The sequence below is a fragment of the Bos taurus genome, chromosome X (assembly GCF_002263795.3).
Source record: "Bos taurus isolate L1 Dominette 01449 registration number 42190680 breed Hereford chromosome X, ARS-UCD2.0, whole genome shotgun sequence".
Lineage (NCBI taxonomy): Eukaryota > Metazoa > Chordata > Mammalia > Artiodactyla > Bovidae > Bos > Bos taurus.
The window spans coordinates 58,439,591-58,461,694 of record NC_037357.1 but is presented as its reverse complement, the minus strand read 5'-3'; the positions used below and the strand labels follow the sequence as shown (position 1 = coordinate 58,461,694).

The 22,104-nt window shown below is 42.0% G+C and overlaps 1 protein-coding gene across 20 annotated transcripts in view; it reads right to left on the bottom strand.

Annotated features, from left to right (window-relative positions):
- TMEM164 (transmembrane protein 164) overlaps window positions 1-22,104 on the bottom strand; it is a 179,090-nt gene that overhangs the window by 141,019 nt on the left and 15,967 nt on the right. For 2 of the 20 annotated variants that reach the window (XM_010821722.4, XM_015461579.3), the window contains exon 2: window positions 13,472-13,543. In XM_010821722.4, the coding sequence (XP_010820024.1) occupies window positions 13,472-13,543 (72 nt within the window). 20 annotated transcript variants of the gene reach the window in all.

The window sequence follows — 22,104 nt, the reverse complement described above, 5'->3', positions numbered from 1 at the left end:
AGCAAAGATCAGTTTGGGGACACATCAGAGGCAATGTGGTTATGAGCCCAAGCAGTAGGTAACCTCAGAGGAGCATGGAGGGAGGTTCAGTGAAAGAAGAGAAAGCAAAAACCACCAGAAGGAAGTGAAGGCTTTGTTCTGTTCTCTTTTTTTTTAAATTACCCTGTATACCAAAGGAACATTTCATGCAAAGATGGGCTCGATAAAGGACAGAAATGGTATGGACCTAACAGAAGCAGAAGATATTAAGAAGAGATGGCAAGAATACACAGAACTGTACAAAAAAGATCTTCACGACCCAGATAATCACGATGGTGTGATCACTGACCTAGAGCCATACATCCTGGAATGTGAAGTCAAGTGGGCCTTAGAAAGCATCACTACGAACAAAGCTAGTAGAGGTGATGGAATTCCAGTTGAGCTATTCCAAATCCTGAAAGATGATGCTGTGAAAGTGCTGCACTCAATATGCCAGCAAATTTGGAAAACTCAGCAGTGGCCACAGGACTGGAAAAGGTCAGTTTGCATTCCAATCCCAAAGAAAGGCAATGCCAAAGAATGCTCAAACTACCGCACAATTGCATTCATCTCACAGGCTAGTAAAGTAATGCTCAAAATTCTCCAAGCCAGGCTTCAGCAATATGTGAACTGTGAACTTCCTGATGGTCAAGCTGGTTTTAGAAAAGGCAGAGGAACCAGAGATCAAATTGCCAACATCTGCTGGATCATGGAAAAAGCAAGAGAGTTCCAGAAAAACATCTATTTCTGCTTTATTGACTATGCCAAAGCCTTTGACTGTGTGGATCACAATAAACTGTGGAAAATTCTGAAAGAGATGGGAATACCAGACCACCTGATCTGCCTCTTGAGAAATTTGTATGCAGGTCAGGAAGCAACAGTTAGAACTGGACATGGAACAACAGACTGGTTCTAAATAGGAAAAGGTGTTCGTCAAGGCTGTATATTGTCACCCTGTTTATTTAACTTACATGCAGAGTACATCATGAGAAACGCTGGACTGGAAGAAACACAAGCTGGAATCAAGATTGCTGGGAGAAATATCAATAACCTCAGATATGCAGATGACACCACCCTTATGGCAGAAAGTGAAGAGGAACTATAAAGCCTCTTGATGAAAGTGAAAGTGGAGAGTGAAAAAGTTGGCTTAAAGCTCAACATTCAGAAAACGAAGATCATGGCATCTGGTCCCATCACTTCATGGGAAATAGATGAGGAAACAGTGGAAACAGTGTCAGACTTTATTTTTCTGGGCTCCAAAATCACTACAGATGGTGACTGCAGCCATGAAATTAAAAGATGCTTACTCCTTGGAAGGAAAGTTATGACCAACCTAGATAGCATATTCAAAACAGAGACATTACTTTGCTAACAAAGGTTCGTCTAGTCAAGTCTATGGTTTTTCCTGTGGTCATGTATGGATGTGAGAGTTGGACTGTGAAGAAGGCTGAGCGCTGAAGAATTGATGCTTTTGAACTGTGGTGTTGGAGAAGACTCTTGAGAGTCCCTTGGACTGCAAGGAGATCCAACCAGTCCATTCTGAAGGAGATCAGCCCTGGGGTTTCTTTGGAAGGAATGATGCTAAAGCTGAAACTCCAGTACTTTGGCCACCTCATGCGAAGAGTTGACTCATTGGAAAAGACTCTGATGCTGGGAGGGATTGGGGGCAAGAGGAGAAGGGGACGACAGAGGATGAGACGGCTGGATGGCATAACTGACTCAATGGACGTGAGTCTGAGTGAACTCCAGGAGTTGGTGATGGACAGGGAGGCCTGGTGTGCTGCGATTCATGGGGTCGCAAAGAGTCGGACACGACTGAGCGACTGATCCGATCCGATTGTGTCATCATGAAGTGACTATACACAACTCCTTACAAAAAGATAGATAAAGGCTGTGGGAACTCACATTCTAACAGAACTAACAGAGTTGCAGTTACAGCTGAGGTCTTAAATTGCTAGGGACCTAGATCAAGTGAGACCACGACATGGTTCCATTTCCCTGAGTATTTTATAAAGGGGACATGCCTCATCATTTCACTAAAAGGAGGTTGATCTTGAGAACAATGACAACCAGTTATTAAGCCCATATGCTAAAGTCAGGACAGGGTTATAAAAATATAAGCAATGTAATAAGGAACACAGTGGGGGCAGTAAGGAGCAGATAGAAGTAATAAGTAGAAACGTTCAACCTAGTTGAAAAGTTGAGTAGGGAGAAAGCAATGAGATTAAAAATCTCCTAATGAAGAAAATGAGAAAATTTTCACTGGTCCTTCAAGGAAGTGGACCAGTGGGAACAGAATGGGTGGGCTGCCAGGCTGTCTTGGAAGGTTCAAGGAGCCATCAAGACACACCTTTCAAAGCACCAGGCCCACAAAGGGCACTTACTAGTGGTGACCAAACAGCTGGTCTCCCCTCACATAGGTGGCCTCTCCCACTTCCCAACTCCAAGCCTTCGAAGCTGGTGTGGATCTGAGCCACAGGAAGGCACAAAATAACTGGAAGCTAATGCAAAAATAAATCATTTGTGTTCTCTGATGGGGCTCGGTTTTGATGGAGTTGGTGAATCACTACTGCCCAGCTCTACCCAATAAAGGACCAACCAATAACTCCCAATCCCTGCCAGTAGTTTGCATGCCCCTGGAGGAGACAACCTTGCGATGCCACTCTCTCTCATCACTCTTCTTCTCGTGAATTGCTAATGGCTCCCTGTTACTGACCATATCAAGTCCACATGTCTCCTCTGGATAGTCCAGCTTGCTGTACTCTGCCTCTGCTTGGCCTCTGCTCAACCATCTCCCTCCTTGCCCAGTGCAGAGTTCCCACTAGAAGCAGTTTCCATTTGGAACCAAACTCACAGCTTCTTCTCTCACCACAGTTCTACCAAGATCTGGGCTGCCTTGCCAAAATTCCAGGCAGCCACCATGTCAAGACTGCTGTAGATTATTATAAATACTGAGCTTCTCTTAGCCATACAAGAAAAGGGGACTGTACCTTTCAATATTCTGTATGATCCTGCACTGTCCATTATGGTAGCCACTACTACCCATGGCTATTTCCAACTATTTAAAATTAAATAAAATGAAAAAAATCAGTTCCTCACTTGCAGTAACTACATGTCACTATCCCCACATGGCTAGCAGCTACTGCACTGGAGAGTACAAATACAAAATATTTCCATCAAACTACAAACTTCTATTGGCTAGTGGAGTACTACACTATACACTTGAGAGAGGAACAGCCTAACGTGTGCTAAAACTGTCATTTACCACCTCTTGGAAAACTTAAGGAACCACATTTAATAAAAAGGAATGCATAGGACTCAGGGATACAGCTTATCTTAAGTAATGAGGAAAGCATTCTTATCACTGATCCCAAAGAGCTCTGCAATCACAGGTAATTACCATATCCCATTTTTGTTAGCTTGTTCTTGTGTGTGTTGAAGGGGGGGGGGGTAGCCATTGAAGTCACATGCAGCAGACCGCAGGAAGCCTTCAACAAAGCATTCATAGACTAGTCAGACCTCTGTATATTAAGCTCCTTGGTAGGTTCTGGGAGCCAAAGGGAGAGCATGACCCAGTCCCTGCCCTAGGAAGAAAGTCCATACACAGAGAACTACAGAAGGAGTCAGAAAGGAATAAAGGCTGTAAGAAAAGGACCTTGGGGCAGAGAGATCAAATGAATGGGAGGAAGAAGGGAGGACTGCACGGACAGGGAGATGACTTCAAATCTGGATCAAGCTGTAAAGATGACTAGAATTTTGAAAAAGAGTTTGGAGGATGAAAGGGGAAAACTGCATAAGCAAAAGGGGGAATGAGTGCCCAGGGTGCATTTATGGCTGAGTGAGACAAGCAAGAAATATGACAGCTAATACACAATTCTTTGAAAATTTCCCCACTCTAATAATCAAAGAATACATTAAGATGCCATTTTCACAAAGATTTTGCTTTAGTGAAAATCTGTTAGCAAGGACGAGATGGAACAGGCTCTCTTCGACGCTGCTGGTGGGAATTAAATGGGTACTACAATTTTGAAAAGCCATATTAAGCTCCTTAAAAACATTCCTTCCCCTGACCTTATAATTCCATTTCAAGGAAAATGGCCTACACAATATAATCTAAATTATAGAGATTTATGCACAAAGCAGTTTTTTTTTTGCAGTCATTTATAACTGAGAAAATAACAGGAAATGATTAGGTAAACTACAATCGCCTTTATAGAATGGAGTACTATATAGCTGTTAAGAATTACACTTCTGACAAATTTTAAATGACATGCAAAATGTTTGGGAGAATGTTATGTGAAAAACAAAATCAGGGTATAAGTTTGGTAGTATATAATATATAGTCACAACCATGTAAATCAATATGAATAGAAAAAAGAAAATAAAGCAAAAATGTTAACATTCTGGTAAGATTACGGGTGATTTTTATTCATCATACCAGGACTCACCAAACTATGACCCACAAACCAAATCTGACCCACTAACTGATTTGTATATAAAGTTTTACTGGAACACAAACACATGTTCATTTCTATACTGTCACTGTCCATGGCTGATTCTGTGCTACAATAGCAGATCTGAGTAGTAGTGACAAAGACAAAATTACTTACTATCTGGCCCTTACATAAAAATGTTGCCAACGCTTGTATCTTTCAAATTTTCCATAAAAAGTAGGTATTAATTTGCAATGGGCTTCTCTTGTGGCTCAGCTGGTAAGGAATCTGCCTGCAATGTGGGAGACCTGGGTTGAATCCCTGGGTTGGGAAGATACCCTGGAGAAGGGAAAGGCTACCCACTCCAGTTTTCTGGCCTGGAGAATTCTGTGGACTGTATAGTCCATGGGTCACAAAGAGTTGGACACGACTGAGCAACTTTCACTTTCATTAATTTGCAATAGTTTTCTAAAAGGTGTATTGCCACTTCCCTGGTGGCTCAGATGGTAAAGCACCTGCCTGCAATGCAGGAGACCAGGGTTCAATCCCTGGGTTGGAAAGATCACCTGGAGAAGGGAATGGCTACCCACTCCAGTATTTTTGCCCAGAGAATCCCATGGACAGAGGAGCCTGGTGGTCTACAGTCCATGGTGTTGCAAAGAGTCAGACACAACTGAATGACTACCACACACACACACACACACACAAACAAGCTAACAACCTCAGATTTTATTATGCAAGTAACTGGGGGCTCTAGAAGCTTATGAAGACAGGACATGATCTGACATGATTGCAGATCACTTAAGATGGAATTTAAACTGAATGCCAGGCAAAGTCTGTGATTCATCAGCAGCTGTGACTCTGGGCCACTCCTCATTTAAAGGGGAAGATTAACTTAAGATGTGGCTTGTTGTTTTCAAACTTCCTCCTGTGAATTCAGTTCAGTTCAGTTCAGCTCAGTCACTCAGTCGTGTCCAACTCTGTGCAACCCCATGGACTGCAGCACACCAGGCTTCCCTGTCCATCACCAAATCCCGGAGCTTACTCAAACCCATGTCCATCAAGTCGGTGATGTCATCCAACCATCTCATCCTCTGTCATCCCTTTCTCCCTCCACCTTTAATCTTTCCCAGCATCAGGGTCTTTTCAAATGAGTCAGTTCTTCGCATCAGGTGGCCAAAGTATTGGAGTTTCAGCTTCAGCTTCAGTTCTTCCAATGAATATTCAGGACTGATCTCCTTTAGGATGGACTGGTTGGATCTCCTTGCAGTCCAAGGGACTCTCAAGAGTCTTCTCCAACACCACAGTTCAAAAGCATCAATTCTTTGGCGCTCAGCTTTCTTCATAGTCAACTCTCACAATCATACGTGACTACTGCAAAAACCATAGCTTTGACTAGATGTACCTTTCTTGGCAAAGTAATGCCTCTGCTTTTTAATATGCTGTCTAGGTTGGACATAGATTTTTTTCCAAGGAGCAAGCATCTTTTAATTTCATGGCTGCAGTTACCATCTGCAATGATTTTGGAGCCCAAGAAAATAAAGTCTCTGTTTCCATCGTTTCCCCATCTAATTGCTATGAAGTGATGGAACCGGATGCCATGATCTTAGCTTTCTAAATGTTGAGTTTTAAGCCATCTTTTTCACTCTCCTCTTTCACTTTCATCAAGAGGTTCTTTCCTTCTTCTTTGCTTTCTGCCATGAGGGTGGTGTCATCTGCATATCTGGGGTTATTGATATTTCTCCTGGCAATCTTGATTCCAGCTTGTGCTTCTTCCAGCCCACCCATTTCTCATGATGTACTCTGCATATAAGTTAAATAAGCAGGGTGACAATATACAGCCTTGATGTACTCCTTTCGTGATCTGGAACCAGTCTGTTGTTCCATGTCCAGTTCTAACTGTTGCTTCTTGATCTGCATGCAGATTTCTCAGGAGGCAGGTCAGGTGGTCTGTTCCACAGTTTGCTGTCATCCACAGTCAAAGGCTTTGACATAGTCAATAAAGCAGATGTTTTTCTGGAACTCTTGCTTTTTTGATGATCCAACGAATGTTGGCAATTTGATCTCTGGTTGCTCTGCCTTTTCTAAATCCAGCTTGAACATCTGGAAGTTCACAGTTCACATACTGTTGAAGCCTGGCTTGGAGAATTTTGAGCATTACTTTGTTAGCATGTGGGATGAGTAAACCTCCTCTGAGTAAACCCTACAAAATGGTCTCTTCCCTGTAATGACCAATCAAATTTGTTCCTCCAAAGGGGAGGCCACATGCAAATTTGTGACTTCTGCCTGGATAGACAGTTTAAAAGTTCAGGGTGGTAATCCTCTATTGGTGAAGTTAGTCCTCTATCTTTCAAGCTTCTTCCTGTCTCCTACTTTTCATTTATATTCTAGAACGATACAGGGAGATGATATTGGGTAAAGGGCAGGGAGGGGCAGGGAAAGGCATAAAAGTAAACAAAACCTTTAGATACTTTGGTCTCAAGGGCCCTTAAGGAGTCACTAGATCTACCCACACTTAGAATATGGTCAAGGCCCTAAATCCTATCTCCAAGGAATATGGTCCTTCTGGTTTTTTCCTTAGAAAGAGGAAAGATGATTTCTGTCAGAGAAAGCCTCCTGTCCATAGGTTTTCTGCAGGTTCTCTAAGCCCTCACCACCTGCCTCAGGCCTGGTTCCCCAGGCGTACTGCAGTAACCAGTTCATACAAACCACTGTTTACTCATTCTCTCAGGAATTAACACAGCGAAAGGATGGAAATGGTCTGAAGACAAGTTTTGTTTCAAATAAACACACTACCAATCAAAAAAAAAAGATTAATCATCTCAGAATGAGAAACTCCAAACTACCATAATTTCAGGTCCGGATGCAATAAAAACATAGTAAACAGGTCTCTGGGTTTTGGCTGTTTTTTCTTTTTTCCTTTTAAACACATGACATTTTGGGGGCATTTCAGCAAATGAAAGCTGCGAATTTCATTTGGGGCACTTTATAAAACAGAATGATTTGCATGTAACTCTGGTAGCTGTTTTTTAGAAGTTGATTTATGTTGTATTTTATTGGTTCACAAGAGATATTGGAAACAGAATGCACTGAGGTGCTCAATTATTTAACAGATCATACTTAACATTTTATATTTTAACATATACCCAGTGCCAACAATTGTTCTCACGAGCTTTCTAAACCATTAAGCTGCACTCCTCTCCTTTTTCTAAATCAAATATAAGTAATTTGTTGTCATAGCAATGCTTCTTCCCACTCCAAAATAGTTCAATACAGGCTTTGTTTCTGCAGACAACTATCTGTCTACCAAAAATTGGTCATTATCTGCCATCTTCTTGACAAATGTCTGATTAAATTTTGCTGCCTGGCTTCTACAGTCATCAGGAGACTGTATTTCTGTGGCACTTTCTAGCACATGTACAGAAAAGGGGCTTATAAAAGCCCTGTGGAATTGCCTAGAAGCATATCACAGCTAAGTCGCTGAGTGACAGCCAATCTCCCCAGTCATGATGACATCGATCCTTTGCATTATTACCCAGCTTAACAGTTTATAGAGTGCTGCCACTCACTCTATTGTACTTAAGGCAGTACTGGGTAATGCTTTCTTATATGCTTCTTCAATTCCCTGCATCGAGTGGGCTATTTAACAGGGCATATCAGTAGTAAGCTACACTTGTTCTGACCTTTATCCTCTAAGGCTAAGTTCTGCTTCTCTATCCTATTGATGAGGTATATATTAAGCAGCTGAAGGCAATTAAATAAGCTTTGGAATTGCAAATAGATGGAACATCTGAGACACAGGATATCATTTGGCCAGTCGCTTGTGCAATGGCTCACTGACAGATATTAACTGTTCAGATAAACACACAAGACCATCCCCCCAGAGTCAGCAACAACATTCATGCTAATCTCATATTTGTAGAGCTTGTTAGTTAACAAAGCAGTTTTGCAAAAATGGTCTTACTTCGACTATACCACTTGTCTATCCATCCCCCTAACACATGTAAACACAACTGGATTAGGATATGAGTACCTAAAATCTTATTCCCTGCCTTACAGTTTACCCTTTTAAAATAAGAATGACCAATTGGTATTTTCAAGCCCTGACCTTTATTTCATGCAGCCATATTCTGTAGAAGCCAAAACCACCCTCTCCCACCACCATAACCATTAGGTTAGAATTTCTTTCACATCAAAATAAAAACAAATTAGAAGGAAAAGAATCAAGAGGGTGAGGAGAAGAGATTCTTTGCCATCAGCCGCAGTCTTTAAAAGGAAAAGAATAGGGTTGAGGAGATGGATTTCCAGGAAATTTCCCTTTTCTTTATACATTCCTGTACTTTTAAGGTTTTTTTGTTTGTTTGTTTATCTATGACCATATGTTACTTCTATAATCAAAAGATAATGAGAGTGGGTCCTAACTGGCTCACTTGCTCCCCCTTCTTTACAATTCTCTGAGAGGGAAGGAGGCATTAGTGAAGAGGACCAGCTCAGAGTGCTTATTTCAGAAATCCAATCAGAACGAGGGGCTGCCCTAACAGAGCCTGAAAATGAGATTTCACAGAACTACACAGGGTCAAGAGCTGAAGCTGAAAAGTTCTATTCCCACCCAAATGTGACCAGATGTAATTTGTCTCTCTGTATGACTTCCAGCTTCATGTGGTCTGATTCTATTTGAGAATCTAATAAAAGGTGTAGTTGTTGCCATCATTTCTGTTGCTTGGTCCTCCTGAGAGCTGGTCTCCCACAGACTTGATTTTCTTTCTGCAGAGTGAGCAGAGGAGCTGATTAATTATTTAGAATCCCTATGTAACTATTATCTCAATTTCTGCACACCTCACCCCTGTCAGGTGGAAGGGGAATGAGCACTACCCACATAATTACATCCACTGAAACTAAAAGGCAGAGAGGTAACTCAATTTGAGCCATATCCCACAGAAAATGCTAGGCAATAAGCAGCAGAGTGCCTAAGGGTCTGAAACCTGTCTGACCAACCAATAGTAATGTCTATACGGCCCAAGAGAAATAAAGCTCTCTTTCCCAACCTCCTGCCCAACCCAAGAGGAATACAGCTTTCAAAACTGTTTTAATGATGACAAAAAGCCTCTGGCTCTTGAGGCTATGAGGGTGTTAATTTTGTTTGGCAAAGTCAAATTGCTTCAAAAATTTAATTCTATGCCTGGGAAGGTGCAATTCAGATTTTAAATGTGTTTCTTCCCTGGAACTCAAAATCCAATTTACCCTGCCCCCCTAGAAGGATGCTTTTGCTTTCACCAAGTCACCCTTACTCATCTATCTACAGGCTAAGGTGCACCTGTCTTGAACACCTATCTTGAGCATTTCATTAATGGACCTAACAAAGAAAGGGGAAAAGTAACTTACTACCCCTAATAACATAGCAGCAAAATACATAAAGTAAAAGTTGACAGAACTAAAAGAACTAGATTGACCCACCTTTGTGGTGGTAAATTTTAACTATCCCAACAATTGATAAGAGTAACCCAATGAAAAACTGGGTGGGGCTGTCAAACGGCAGCAACATTAACAAGGTTGATCTAGTGGACACTGGCCTCATGCTGCTGGGCCACAGAGCATCAAATTTCAAAGAATCAGACCATACAGACCACATCCTCTGATCACAATGTTTCTAAGTTAGAAATCAACAACAAAATAACTTAGAAAATGTTTAACAATGTTTAAAAAAATCCTAAACACCCCATGGGTTAAGAAATCACCATGGAAATTATAAACTAACAAGTTCCAAGTATCCTTAGAACTAACAACATAACAAAATACTGCATACCAAAGTCTGTGGGATCCAGCTAAAGCAGCACGTGGCTCAAAATTATTAGCCTTCAATACTTTTAATCAAATAAAGTCTGAAAATAAATGAGTTATAATAAGCATCCAACTTAAGTTAGAAAAAGAACAAGGGATAAAACTGAAAACTGGTTTACAGAACAATTTTTTAACTAGCAGAAATAAGACTCACATAATAGAAAGAGGATTAATAAAGCCCAAATTGCTTCCTAGAAAAGATAACAAAACTTAAAAATCTCTGGTGAGGTTGATTTTTAAAATAAGTAATACTATGAATGAAAAGGGAGCTGTCTTTTTCATATCTGCAGTTTCTATAGTTAAGAGGCTATTAACCATTTTAAACCTCTAAGTATGAGCATTTAGGCAAAATGGTCACATTCTTAGAAAAACAAATTACTAACACTAATTAAAGAAGAAATTGAATACTTGAAAATTTCTACCATCATGAAAGAAATTGAATCAGTAGTCCAAAATCTTTCCACAGAAGACACCAAAGCCCTGATAGTTTTACTGGCAAGTTCTAGCAAGCACTCAAGAAACAAATAACTTCATCTTCTGCAAACTATTCCAGAGTTTAGAAAATGAGGAAGCATTACCCAACTCATTTTATGAAGCTAGTAATAAATACCAAAACTTTACAGGGACAGTACAAGAAAGGAACCACAGCCAGACTCATTCCTGAACAGTTGTAAAAACACCAAATCTAATACTAGCAAATCATATCCAGGAACAAGAAAGATAATGCATCGTGATCAAGGTCATTTCATTTCAGGAATGCAAAGTTGGTTTAGTATTAGAAAATCAATATGATTTACCACATTGAAAGATTAAAGACCAAAAGTAATATGATCACCTTAACAGATGAAAAAGTCTTTGATAAGAAGCAACATCCATTTATGACTAACAAAAAACAACTTAGCAAACTCAGAATAGAAGGGAAGTTCTATAGTCCAGTAAAAGATATCACCAAAAAAATTTACAGCTTAACACCCAGTGAACAGACGGTAAAGAAACTGCCTGCAATGCAGGAGACCCAGGTTCAATGCCTGGGTTGGGAAGATCCCCTGGAGAAGGGAATGGCTACCCACTCCAGTGTTCTTGCCTGGAGAACCTCATGGACAGAGGAGCCTGGCGGGCTACAGTCCATGGGGCCACAAAGAATCTGACACGCCTGAGTGACTTAACAACTTTCACTTTTCACTTTCAACACCATACTTAATGGTGAAACACTTCAGTGTTCCCATGGTGCTAGAACCTACCTGCCAACGAAGGTAACTGTAAGAGACCTGGCTTCGATCCCTGGGTTGGGAAGATCCCCTGGAGGAGGGCACAGCAACCCACTCCAGTATTCTTGCCTGCGAAATCCCATGGACAGAGGAGCCTGGAAGGCTACAGTCCATAGAGTTGCAAACAGTCTGACACGACTGAAGAGACTTAGCACACACGCACACCCTTTAAGACAGGGAAAAAGACAAGGTTATCTATTATTGCCACTTCTGTTAAACACTGTATTAGAGGTCTCAACCAGAATGGTAAGGCAAGAAAATGGTATTAAAGATAAAATGACTCCAAAGCAAGAGACAAAGGTTTCACTCATTGTAGACTATGATTACCAACATAGAAAACATACAAGAATCCTCAGACCAATTAATTATAATTAATTTGAAGCATTTAGCAATGTTGCTGGCTACAAAAAATGAACAAAAATCAACTATTTCTGGACATCATCAACTAACAATTACAATGTGTAATTTAAAAAGGAAAAAAAAAAAGACCAGAGACTTTACAGGAGAGCTGATGAAGACCCTGAGTTTGGTATCAGACTAACTAGTTTCTAAAACCAGCTCCTCCACCAGCTGTGAGACTCTGGCAAGCAATTTAGCTACTTTGTGCCCTACCTTTTAAAATTCTTGTGAGGATTAAAAGAGTTAATAGGCAAAAAGCATTTAGACGGGTGCCTGATTCAAATGTATTCTTTTTAATGGCTGAGTAATACCCCATTGTGTGTATGTACCACAGCTTTCTTATCCATTCGTCTGCTGATGGTTCTAATGAGGTGGATGAAACTGGAGCCTATTATACAGAGTGAAGTAAGCCAGAAAGAAAAATACCAATACAATATAATAACGCATATATATGGAATTTAGAAAGATGGTAACAATAACCCTGTATGTGAGACAGTAAAAGAGACACAGATGTATAGAACAGTCTTTTGGACTTTGTGGGAGAGGGCGAGGGTGGGATGACTTGGGAGAATGGCATTGAAACATGTAAATGATCATATGTGAAACGAATCGCCAGTCTAGTTTCAATGCGTGATACAGGGTGCTCAGGGCTGGTGCACTGGGATGACCCAGAGGGATGGGATGGGGAGGGAGGTGGGAGGGGGGGCTCAGGATGGGGAACACATGTACACCTGTGACGGATTCATGTCAATGTATGGCAATACCAATACAATATTATAAAGTAAAATAATAATAATAATAAAATAAGGCAAAGAACAGGCATAAAGAAAAAAAAAATAGACTGGTACCTGGAACAAAGTAAAAGCTGAATAAATGCTAATTATTATCACAGTGAAGAAATAGTTAATAGGCCTATAATCAAGAGCGCTGAGGTTCAAACTATTGGACTCTGACATCTCAACGGTAAAAAAGCCAGGGAGCCACCTGTCACAGGAGCCAATGAAACTCAGCCATGTTGTCCCTTAGGCTTGGCACTGAACTCCCACACCAAACATACAGCTCATTACTCATACACCCTGCTGTCTGCAGTGCAATTAGCAAAAGCACACACCTCTTCTCTGGAGATTTCCACCCCATCTTCCCAACTCTTTTAACTGACAGCTAAAGTCAACAACTTCAAGCTTTCTGTGAGGATAAAATCCAGAGTTCTTGACGGTTCTTGACGGTTACTCTTTATCATCAAAAGACAAGGCAAACCTCAGCCCCTTAGGGCAGACTAATGCCAGGAGAGTTTCTGGAGTTATTCAAAGAAAGGCTGTTATTTGTTACTGCCTCCACTTCTTGGGGGAAAGGGGATAGACCGTAACTAATATTTCTTTGAGCACCTACTACGTTCCATGCACTTTTCTCAGGGCTTCACCAATATTAACTCATTTAAATTCTTTCTGTAATCTAATGAGACAGACAGAATTCTTAGCACCATTCTACAAATGAGACAGTGATTAGGTGACTTACTTAAAGCACAGAGCTCAGGAGTGACAGAAATTAGCTTCAAATCCAGATCTGTCTGCAAAGCCCTGCACCAAGCTAGAAGAGAAAGAAATAAAGGGGGGAAGTGGGTACTGCGTGTATGAAGCAATGCATGTCAATTCTCCTTCTGAAACCAGAAGGCACAACTCCAGTGGGGACGCACACGACCATCATGTGAATAGAAGACTGAAAAATCAGCAAACCAGCAGGGTTTCCAAGTTAGTGTTCATGATGTAACCAGGTAAAATGCTGCTGCCATTTCGCGGCATGACTGAGCATTATTTTTTTAAAACCCACAGAAATACTGCCCCTATGTGGCCTCATTTCACCCTCTCCTTCTCTGAAAACCAAGACAGTCATGACCAGGACATACACTCCTATGAATGTACACAGACCCAGGTGATCATGAATACGGTAAAATTGGGCGGGAGGTGAAGAACAGGATGTGCATGCCACTTGAGTTTTGATGTCACCTGATTTTTATTTAACTCCTTCTACATGGCAGCACTGCCAGGCTAACTGACTTCATGGCCCACAAGTGATGAATATCCCCAACTGCTTTGATCTGGGACTGGTGAGCAAAGACTAATATTTATGCTGCACTGACTATGTGCCAAGCCCCACTGGCATCATAAACCACCCATCAGGGCTTCCCCTTCCCTGTCCCCAAGTAAATGATTTTGTTCCCCCTAATGGCAGTACCTAACCTGAATGGCAGAAGAGATGACAAGAGCCTGGCTTTGGGGGCAGCCCCTCACAGCCCTTCCTGATGCAAGCTGACTGCTACATGTACCATCCAAGGTTCAAGAATATCCACACCCAAACACCCCAACAATAACACAGAAATACTTTTTAAGATCCAAGCTACCTAACTGCAGGACCACATAGGTTTTATAGGTTATTAACTTTAAGTGCTCTTGAATACAAGATGATTTTTTATGACAAAACAGATAAAGGAAAGGTCAATTACACAAGACCTAGTTATGGGTTAACCTGCTCTTAAACTCTGAAGGGAAATAAAAGTTGCACATACAACCTGCTGTTCAGATTGCTTCTCTTCTAAAAACCATCACCCCAAACCCTCTTACAAAACAGAACACACATTTTAATCATTCTAACCCAGAGCAATAAAATATGAGTGCCCCCTATTTAAGTGCCCTGTTACCCTTTCAGTTTTTATTTGATCTTCAGAAATACTTTTAGCACCACCACAAGTCTTGAAATTAAATAACTGCCACTTTAAGAAAGCTGGTTAAATTTTGACGTGGGTAAGAAGCTACCTGAAAAGAAACTATTTCTTTATAAACTCCCGAGGAAAACTAGAACCCATGTGTAACTGCCTAAGCATGGTAAAGCCATTTGAGGTTAACTGACCCACCCAGGAAGTTCCTGAAGGCACTATGAGATTCTCCCCACTTTTACACTTCCAATGCATTTTGTCCATCATCCAGTTCCTTGACTTTTCCATTCTGCCAGGAAGTGAGAAATGAACCAAAGTGTCATCAAATGTACGAGTTGGGAGGGATCTTAGAAATCATCTGGTCCAACCTTCATTCACAGATGTGGAAAGTGAATCCCAGAGAAGGGAAGTAATCTATCTGACTATGCAGTGTTGGTGACTGGCAAGTCTCCCAATACAGTCTGCCCCACAGTAGAACAGAATTCTGCTACATGGGACTCTTCTGACTAATTCTTTAAATAGGCTTACCGAAAGTTGGCAGACTGTTCTTCATCCATAGGAAAAATATAATTGGTAATCTCTTTGTATTCTTGCCTAGAGAATCCCACGGACAAAGGAGCCTGGTGGGCTACAGTCCACGGGGTCGCAAAGAGTTGGACACAACTGAGCGACTAACACACACACAATCTCTTTGAATGACAAGCTCTACTAGCCTAACAGATAACACCACCAGCCTTGAAGTCAGCCAAACCTGTACCAGTTTGACCACTTTCTAGCTATGTGGCTTTGGGCATGATACTTAAACCTCTCTGAAGGTTATTGTCTTCATCTGTAAAATGGGAATGCCAATCATAGCATTGATCACACAGGGCGTTCAATACATATTTATATACAACTAATACATATAGTTGTGACTATTATTGGGGCTTCCTAGGTGATATTAGTGGTAAAGAACCCTTCTGCCAATGCAGAAGATGCAAGAGATGTGGGTTCTATCCCTGCACCAGGAAGATACCCTGGAGAAGGAAATGGCAACCCACTCCAGTATTCTTGCCTGGAGAATCCCATGGACAGGGGAGCCTGGTGGGCTACAGTCCACGGGGTGGCAAAGAGTCAGACACGACTGAAGCAACTTAGCAGGCATGCACGTGACTATTACCACAATCTGGCACAGAGGAAGGCAGAGCTGTTAGCTCTCTAAACCTTGTCTGTGTGGGGAAGGGGCCCAGGGAAGAGCACCCAGAATCTCTACCTGGAATTACACCTGACTCTTCAGAGAAAGCCCCAGATTTGGAACTGAATTTTGGGCTTGGGAACTGGCAGGGAACAGGGCTAGAAGAAACAGCCTGATGCTGGCACCACTAGGAACCCATTCCCACTGTACTAATTCTCAGGCCTGCACAGAACACCAGGCCACCTCCCTCCTCTAAGGTAAGACTCACAACAGTTTAACAAAAAAAGGAGTGACTGAGGCAGAAAATTGATAAACCTACTAATCTTGGGAAGCCCATTAGAAACAGTAGGAAAAGTGCCCTAATTAGACACAGAGGGGTTAGAGTCAGTGGCTGTTTCAGTAAAGGCAAAATTCCCCATCTTTAGGCCTCTCACTGCTGCTATTTAGTCGCTCAGTTGGGTCCAACTCTTTGTGACCCCACAGATTGCAGTATGCCAGGCTCCTCTGTCCATAGGATTTTCTAGGCAAGAATACTGATGTGGGTTGCCATTTCCTTCTCCAGGAGATCTTCCTGACCCAGGGAACAAACCCGGGTCTCCTGCGTCAGCAGGCAGATTCTTTACCACTGAGCCACCTGGGAAGCCCCTTAGGCCTCTTGGGCCTCAGCTATACTTCCAGTGGTAACCAGTGCTGGCCCTCCCTAGGCAAGCTTTCAAAAAAGACTAAAATGCAAACACTCTTCCCTCAACTATAAGGTAGTGAGAGCATAAAGCACAAACTGGAATTCTTGTTAAAGTTTTAACACAGGCCATTAGGTTCACTTGTCCTTCAACTGATCCAACAGAACAGGGCACTAAGACCTCAGAGGGAGGCAGCCCGACACTCCGGCCCTGGTTTTGCCATCCCCAAGTGGGGTGACCTTGGGCAAGTAGCTTCCTGTGCTGGGCTTCTTTTCCCCACTGCAAAATGAAGGGTTTGAACTAAAGGAACTTCAAAGGCCCTCTGACCTCTAGCATTCTCCTGTTATAAGTTCTCCACATTAAAATGCAGTAATTAGACTATAAACGAGCCTTGATAATAAGCTCCCTAGGGAGCAGAAACCATATCTGATGTTTCCTGTGTATCTCACAGTCCTGAGTATGATGCACGGCTCAGAGTCATTGCATAGGACGTGCTGAGGGATACGGATTCCCGCACAGTGCTTAGTGTATCAGACACTTTACATGTGCCAGGTGGTTCGCAAGCCTCTCTCCCACCAGACTTTCTGAGTATGTCAGGTTTTACTATTCCTGGGTTTTTAAAAGCAGCGTTACACAGGGAAACAAAGCTCCTTGTCACTTCACCTGACAATAATTGAATACCGAAGTGCCAGGCACCCTTATGAGGAGCCCTGCAAGTACAACTATTGTTCTTGAGGAACTCCTGAATTTTACCTCCTAGAGCTTATTAGATCTCCCCGACAGGCGAGCAAGAAGCTGGCAAACAATGGGATGCACGTTTTACAAGTAATGCACCCACAGGCTTTGGGAATACACAATAGACGAAATAGGTGTATTGAAATAGTGTTAAATACACACAACATACACAAGCTTCAGAGGGCCAGTTTAGGCTCAGAACACATGTAATCCAGTCTTCTCCACTAGTGGCTTCTAATCCTAGTTGCATATTAGAATCACTTGAGGAACCTGAAAAAATGCTCATGTGTAGGCCCCCAGTCCAGACAACTAGATAAGAATGGGGTGGGGAAAACAGGTACTGGAATTTTTAAATGTTTCCTTCATGACTGTAGGAGCAGGCACAGGTGAGGACTCCTGGCCTCCACCTTCTCCATCTCCACCTCTAGTCCCAAACTTAGTGACAGATCCAGCAGGTAACTCGGAGGCCTGAGAAGTCACAGGAATTCCATTTCACTCACTCACCTGACTATTCTCTGAGCCATTAAGATAACTTTGCCACTGCCAAAACGTTTTTGGCCACCAAAATTTAAACAACGCGGGGCTTTCTTAATCCTCAGTCAGAGAAGGCAATTAGGTAGTCCAGCCTCTGCCCCAACCACTGTATGGAAGGCTTACTTGGCCTGAGATCTCATCCTTTTGGGGGAAGTTTCTCTACTCCTCAAACTGATATTTAATTTGTCCCTTCTCAAATGTGCTACTCTTTGCCTCATCTGGATGTTTCCTTACAGCTAAGAATATTCGCTCCGTCTGCAGCTGGGCTCCCAACCAGTCTCTCCCCCAACCCCATCCTCTCTTGCCTCCCTCATATATACACATGGCCACTTTGCTTTGCTCTTTTAATTCATTCTTAATCAGCCTCTGCCTGTCTCTAGGCCACCTTGCCACTCTTCTACTTAATCCCTTTCGGCTGAAAACCCTGGCCATGGGGTCACTGCCTCGTTCTAGCAGCCCTGTCTCACTGTACCCCCTGCCTCACCCCCACAAGCCATAGCGGCAGCAAAGGCTCTGTGAGCAGTCTCTCACCCACATGGTGTCTTCTCAGCTGCCAGATCCTCTCTCGTGAGTTGGCTTCCTTCATCCAATGATTCTCTTCTACTGAAATTGCTCTCCCTGGCTGCCTTTCTTTTTTTACAAAAATATTTCTTCTCAATTACTCAAGAAATTTGTACTTACACCAAATTCAATGCAGAAATGTGTTAAGTACAAAGTGAGGGTGTCCCCCCTCTCCCTAACAACTCAGGATTCAACACTACCGAGTACACAATCTTCCAGACTTTCACGAGGTGCTTATGGGTTCATATCACACATACCGTTATTTCTTTTTAATAAAATATTGTTACCATCTTCCAAAGGGAATAGAGATTAGCCTCCCTTTTAAAAGCTGTACAATATTCCACTGGTGGGATGTGCCATTCTGTCCCTGGTGGGCTGTTTCCTAATCTTCTCTGATTCCATAACACCCTTGCACACAACTCTTCACACATGAACATTTCTAGGGCAACTATTTAGAAGTGGGTGGGCCGTTGGCCACCAGACCAGCCTGTACTCACCAATTCCAAGTGCCTTTTCTCAAGCCTTCCTTGGTCTCAACCTCTTTGCCTCACATGACATAGAGGACCTGCTTCCTGAATTTCCTTCCTGCCTTGGGTGTCCTTCCATGTCTGCTTCACTGAGTCTTTTCTTCTGCCCACAAAAGTAGGCATTTCACAGAATCCTTTTCTTCTTTCCCCTCTGCTTTTGCATGATAGTTGCATCTTCTCCCCTGCCAACTTCTCTAAATGAATGCCTCCTAAATCACTTTGCCAGCCCAACTACATCTCAACTGCCTGCTGTTCACTCCAGCCTCAACATCTCAAACATCTGAGACTCAACAAAGCCCCAAAATGAACTCCTGACCTTTTCTTCTAAGCCTCGCTTTCCTCATCCAAAAAACAAAGGGAAAGGACTAGACTCAGTTAAATGCTTTTTTAAAAAATTAGGAGTCTAGTATGTACTAGATGTTGTGCAGCGTTAGAAAAGAAAAAATCAACAGAATATAGATTCTGTATTCAGGGAATACACAAACTAAGAAGTGAGGGAGCAACATAAACAATTATGTAACACAAGGCAGAATCAAATGCTAAAATAGACAAGAATGGCTAAATCTGGCATAAGGGCTTGAAGAAACCTTCACAAGGGGGAGTGTTGAGCCTTGAATGATGACTGGCATCTCAACAGGAAGAGAAAAGTATTTCTGACTGAGGGTACAACGTGAACAAAGTATAAACTCAGAGTCAGAGAACCGTGGAAGTTCATGGTACATGTGGCTGGATCAGAGCACATATGGAACAATGTACTAGAGGATAAAGCTGGTTGATCAAGATTTGGAAGGTCCCAAATCTTATCACAAGGAGCTCAGGCTTTCTCTAAAGGGTTTCTCTCTCTGCCATTCTCTGGCTGAGTAATAGTAGCTGCCTCAAATACTATGTTAAAGATGATTCTGAACCTACATGGAGACGCATGTTGAGCAAGCATGCTCATGTTTTGATTAGCAAGGCTGGCCCAGGGCACCAGATGCACCACAAGGTGCATCTGTCCAGCTGTCTGCTCTCCTTGCTGAAGGCAGTAGGGAGCTACTGAGGGCTTTTAAGCAAGGGAATGGCAGGACCCAACATGAATTTTCCTTGTATCATTTCTGGCAGCGGTATAAATGATGGACAGAGCAGAAAGACCCCAGGAGAAGGGAAAATCAGTCAGCAGGCTGCTGGCAAGAAGACAGATAGTGGTGATGATGATCAACAACTAGGTGAATTAGGGCAGAGGAATCAAAGAAGAAAAGCAAGAGACAGATGGGAGAAATAATGAAAGACAGAATCAAAAGGACTCAAGAAACTCTGATGGTGGAAGAGAGGAATGGAAATGTGTCAAAGTTTCAAAGGACTTAACCCAGGTCACTGATGGACTGCAGTGCCATTAACTAAGATAGGGGCCCTAAGGGAAAAGTATCGTAATCCTTGCTTTTCACTCCAAATCCTCCAACCACTTTACTTAGCTTTTAAGCACCGTTAAGTACACTAGGAGGGAAAAAGCAGAACATGCACTGCTTGATGGACCCAGCATTTATATAACCTTACACATTAACCTACTATCCTTCCTTTTGCCAGCTTGTCAAAAAAATATCATGTTGAACTGGTTCACAATGCCTTTCAGGTCTATTATATCCTTCTGCTTCTCTATATGTTCATTCTATTTTTTGAGTATTTGATGTGGAAACCAACTAAAAATCTTAATTTATCTACTTAAAGAATGCTTGTAATAGATAGTGGAACTACATGTAATCTTGTTCTGTATTTTCGAAGTCAAGTAAAGGTGTTATCATACTTTCATAATTTAAAAAAATTAAAATTGAAAAAATAAATATCCATCAATATATAATCCTAGGATTAGATAAAACCATTGAAAAGACTTGTCTTTGAATGCTCATGCTCTCAAAAAAATTATTTTTCCCATTTAGACAGTGCTTTCCAGCTACAAGACACATTCGCAAATCTTTTACTTGACTGTCACGTTTAGCCTGTGAGATATGAAGGGCAAAGAGCATACCTATCTTACAGATAACATACTCTGTGCTTGCTATGCACCAGACATTGATCTAGATACTTTACATGTAGCTATGCACTGAATTCTTGTAAGAAAACCACAGATGGTATTATCCCCATTTTACAAAGACAAAAACATACCCAGAGATATCAATTAACTTACCCAAAGCAACATAGCTAGAAAGCAGCAGAGCTGGGATTTGAACCTGGCCAATCTGACTTCAGAGCCTAGACTCTTCAACTATCACACTTTATGTAAGAAGATAAGCCCAAGAGAGGCAATCTGACCAGCCAAAACTACTAGGTTCTGCCAACTAGTCAGAGATGAAACCTGCAGCCAAGGCCAGGTCTGGCTAATGCTTAATCCTGTGCTCTATCTATTACTCTACATTGTTTACCAAGATGAAATGACTTCTTCCCTGGGCTGGCCAATTATTTTGACCTTTTTCCTCTTTGACCTTTGTCACTTCTACCAGAATGAGGTTCTGGAATCATTCACCTGCTGTGGAGCCTCACACAACTGTTCACTAGGATGGCATGCAGGTCTCTACTTAGAGAAAAATGATGACCTCAGTTACAGCCCCAACTGAATGGGTCCCATTGCAAAACCATCAATATCTCGCAGCAGATGACACTGACTTGCCATACAGGCTCACTGAGCATATACCACTCCCTGGACTACCTGCCCAGGACAAGCAGCAAGCAATGGTGGCACTGCAGCCTGCTTCCTCTGTGGAAGAGACAAAGCAAGGGCAGAAAAACACATTGGAAAAGTAGTTGCTATAGCGGTCAGGTAGAAAGGTGGCCTGCAGCTGTGAGAGCCTCGCTTTCAAGGCTGTCATAGAAAATGATGCTCAAAAAAATAAATAAAACACAAGATTTCTGTTTCTCAACTACTGGGCAAGAACAAAAGCCCAGCTTCTTTTATGCTGGAATGGTAAGGGGTAGAAGGAGGCCATGAATGGTACTACAGAGTGACAGTGAACCAGGAGATCCACCTCTGCTTCCATTGAGCTCTGTGACTTTGGGCAAGTCACTTCACCTCTCTGGGTCTCAGTTTACTCATCTGGAAAAACAAGTGAGGAGATGATCTCTGAGGTTCTTTTTTTTTTTTTTTCAGCTCTGATTTGGCATCACTCAGCCATTTCCACCCAGCAAAGTGTTGCTAGAACATTTTTCTTCAGTATCTGTAAGTCAACCAAAGAAGAAATGGGCTACAACAAAGGGAA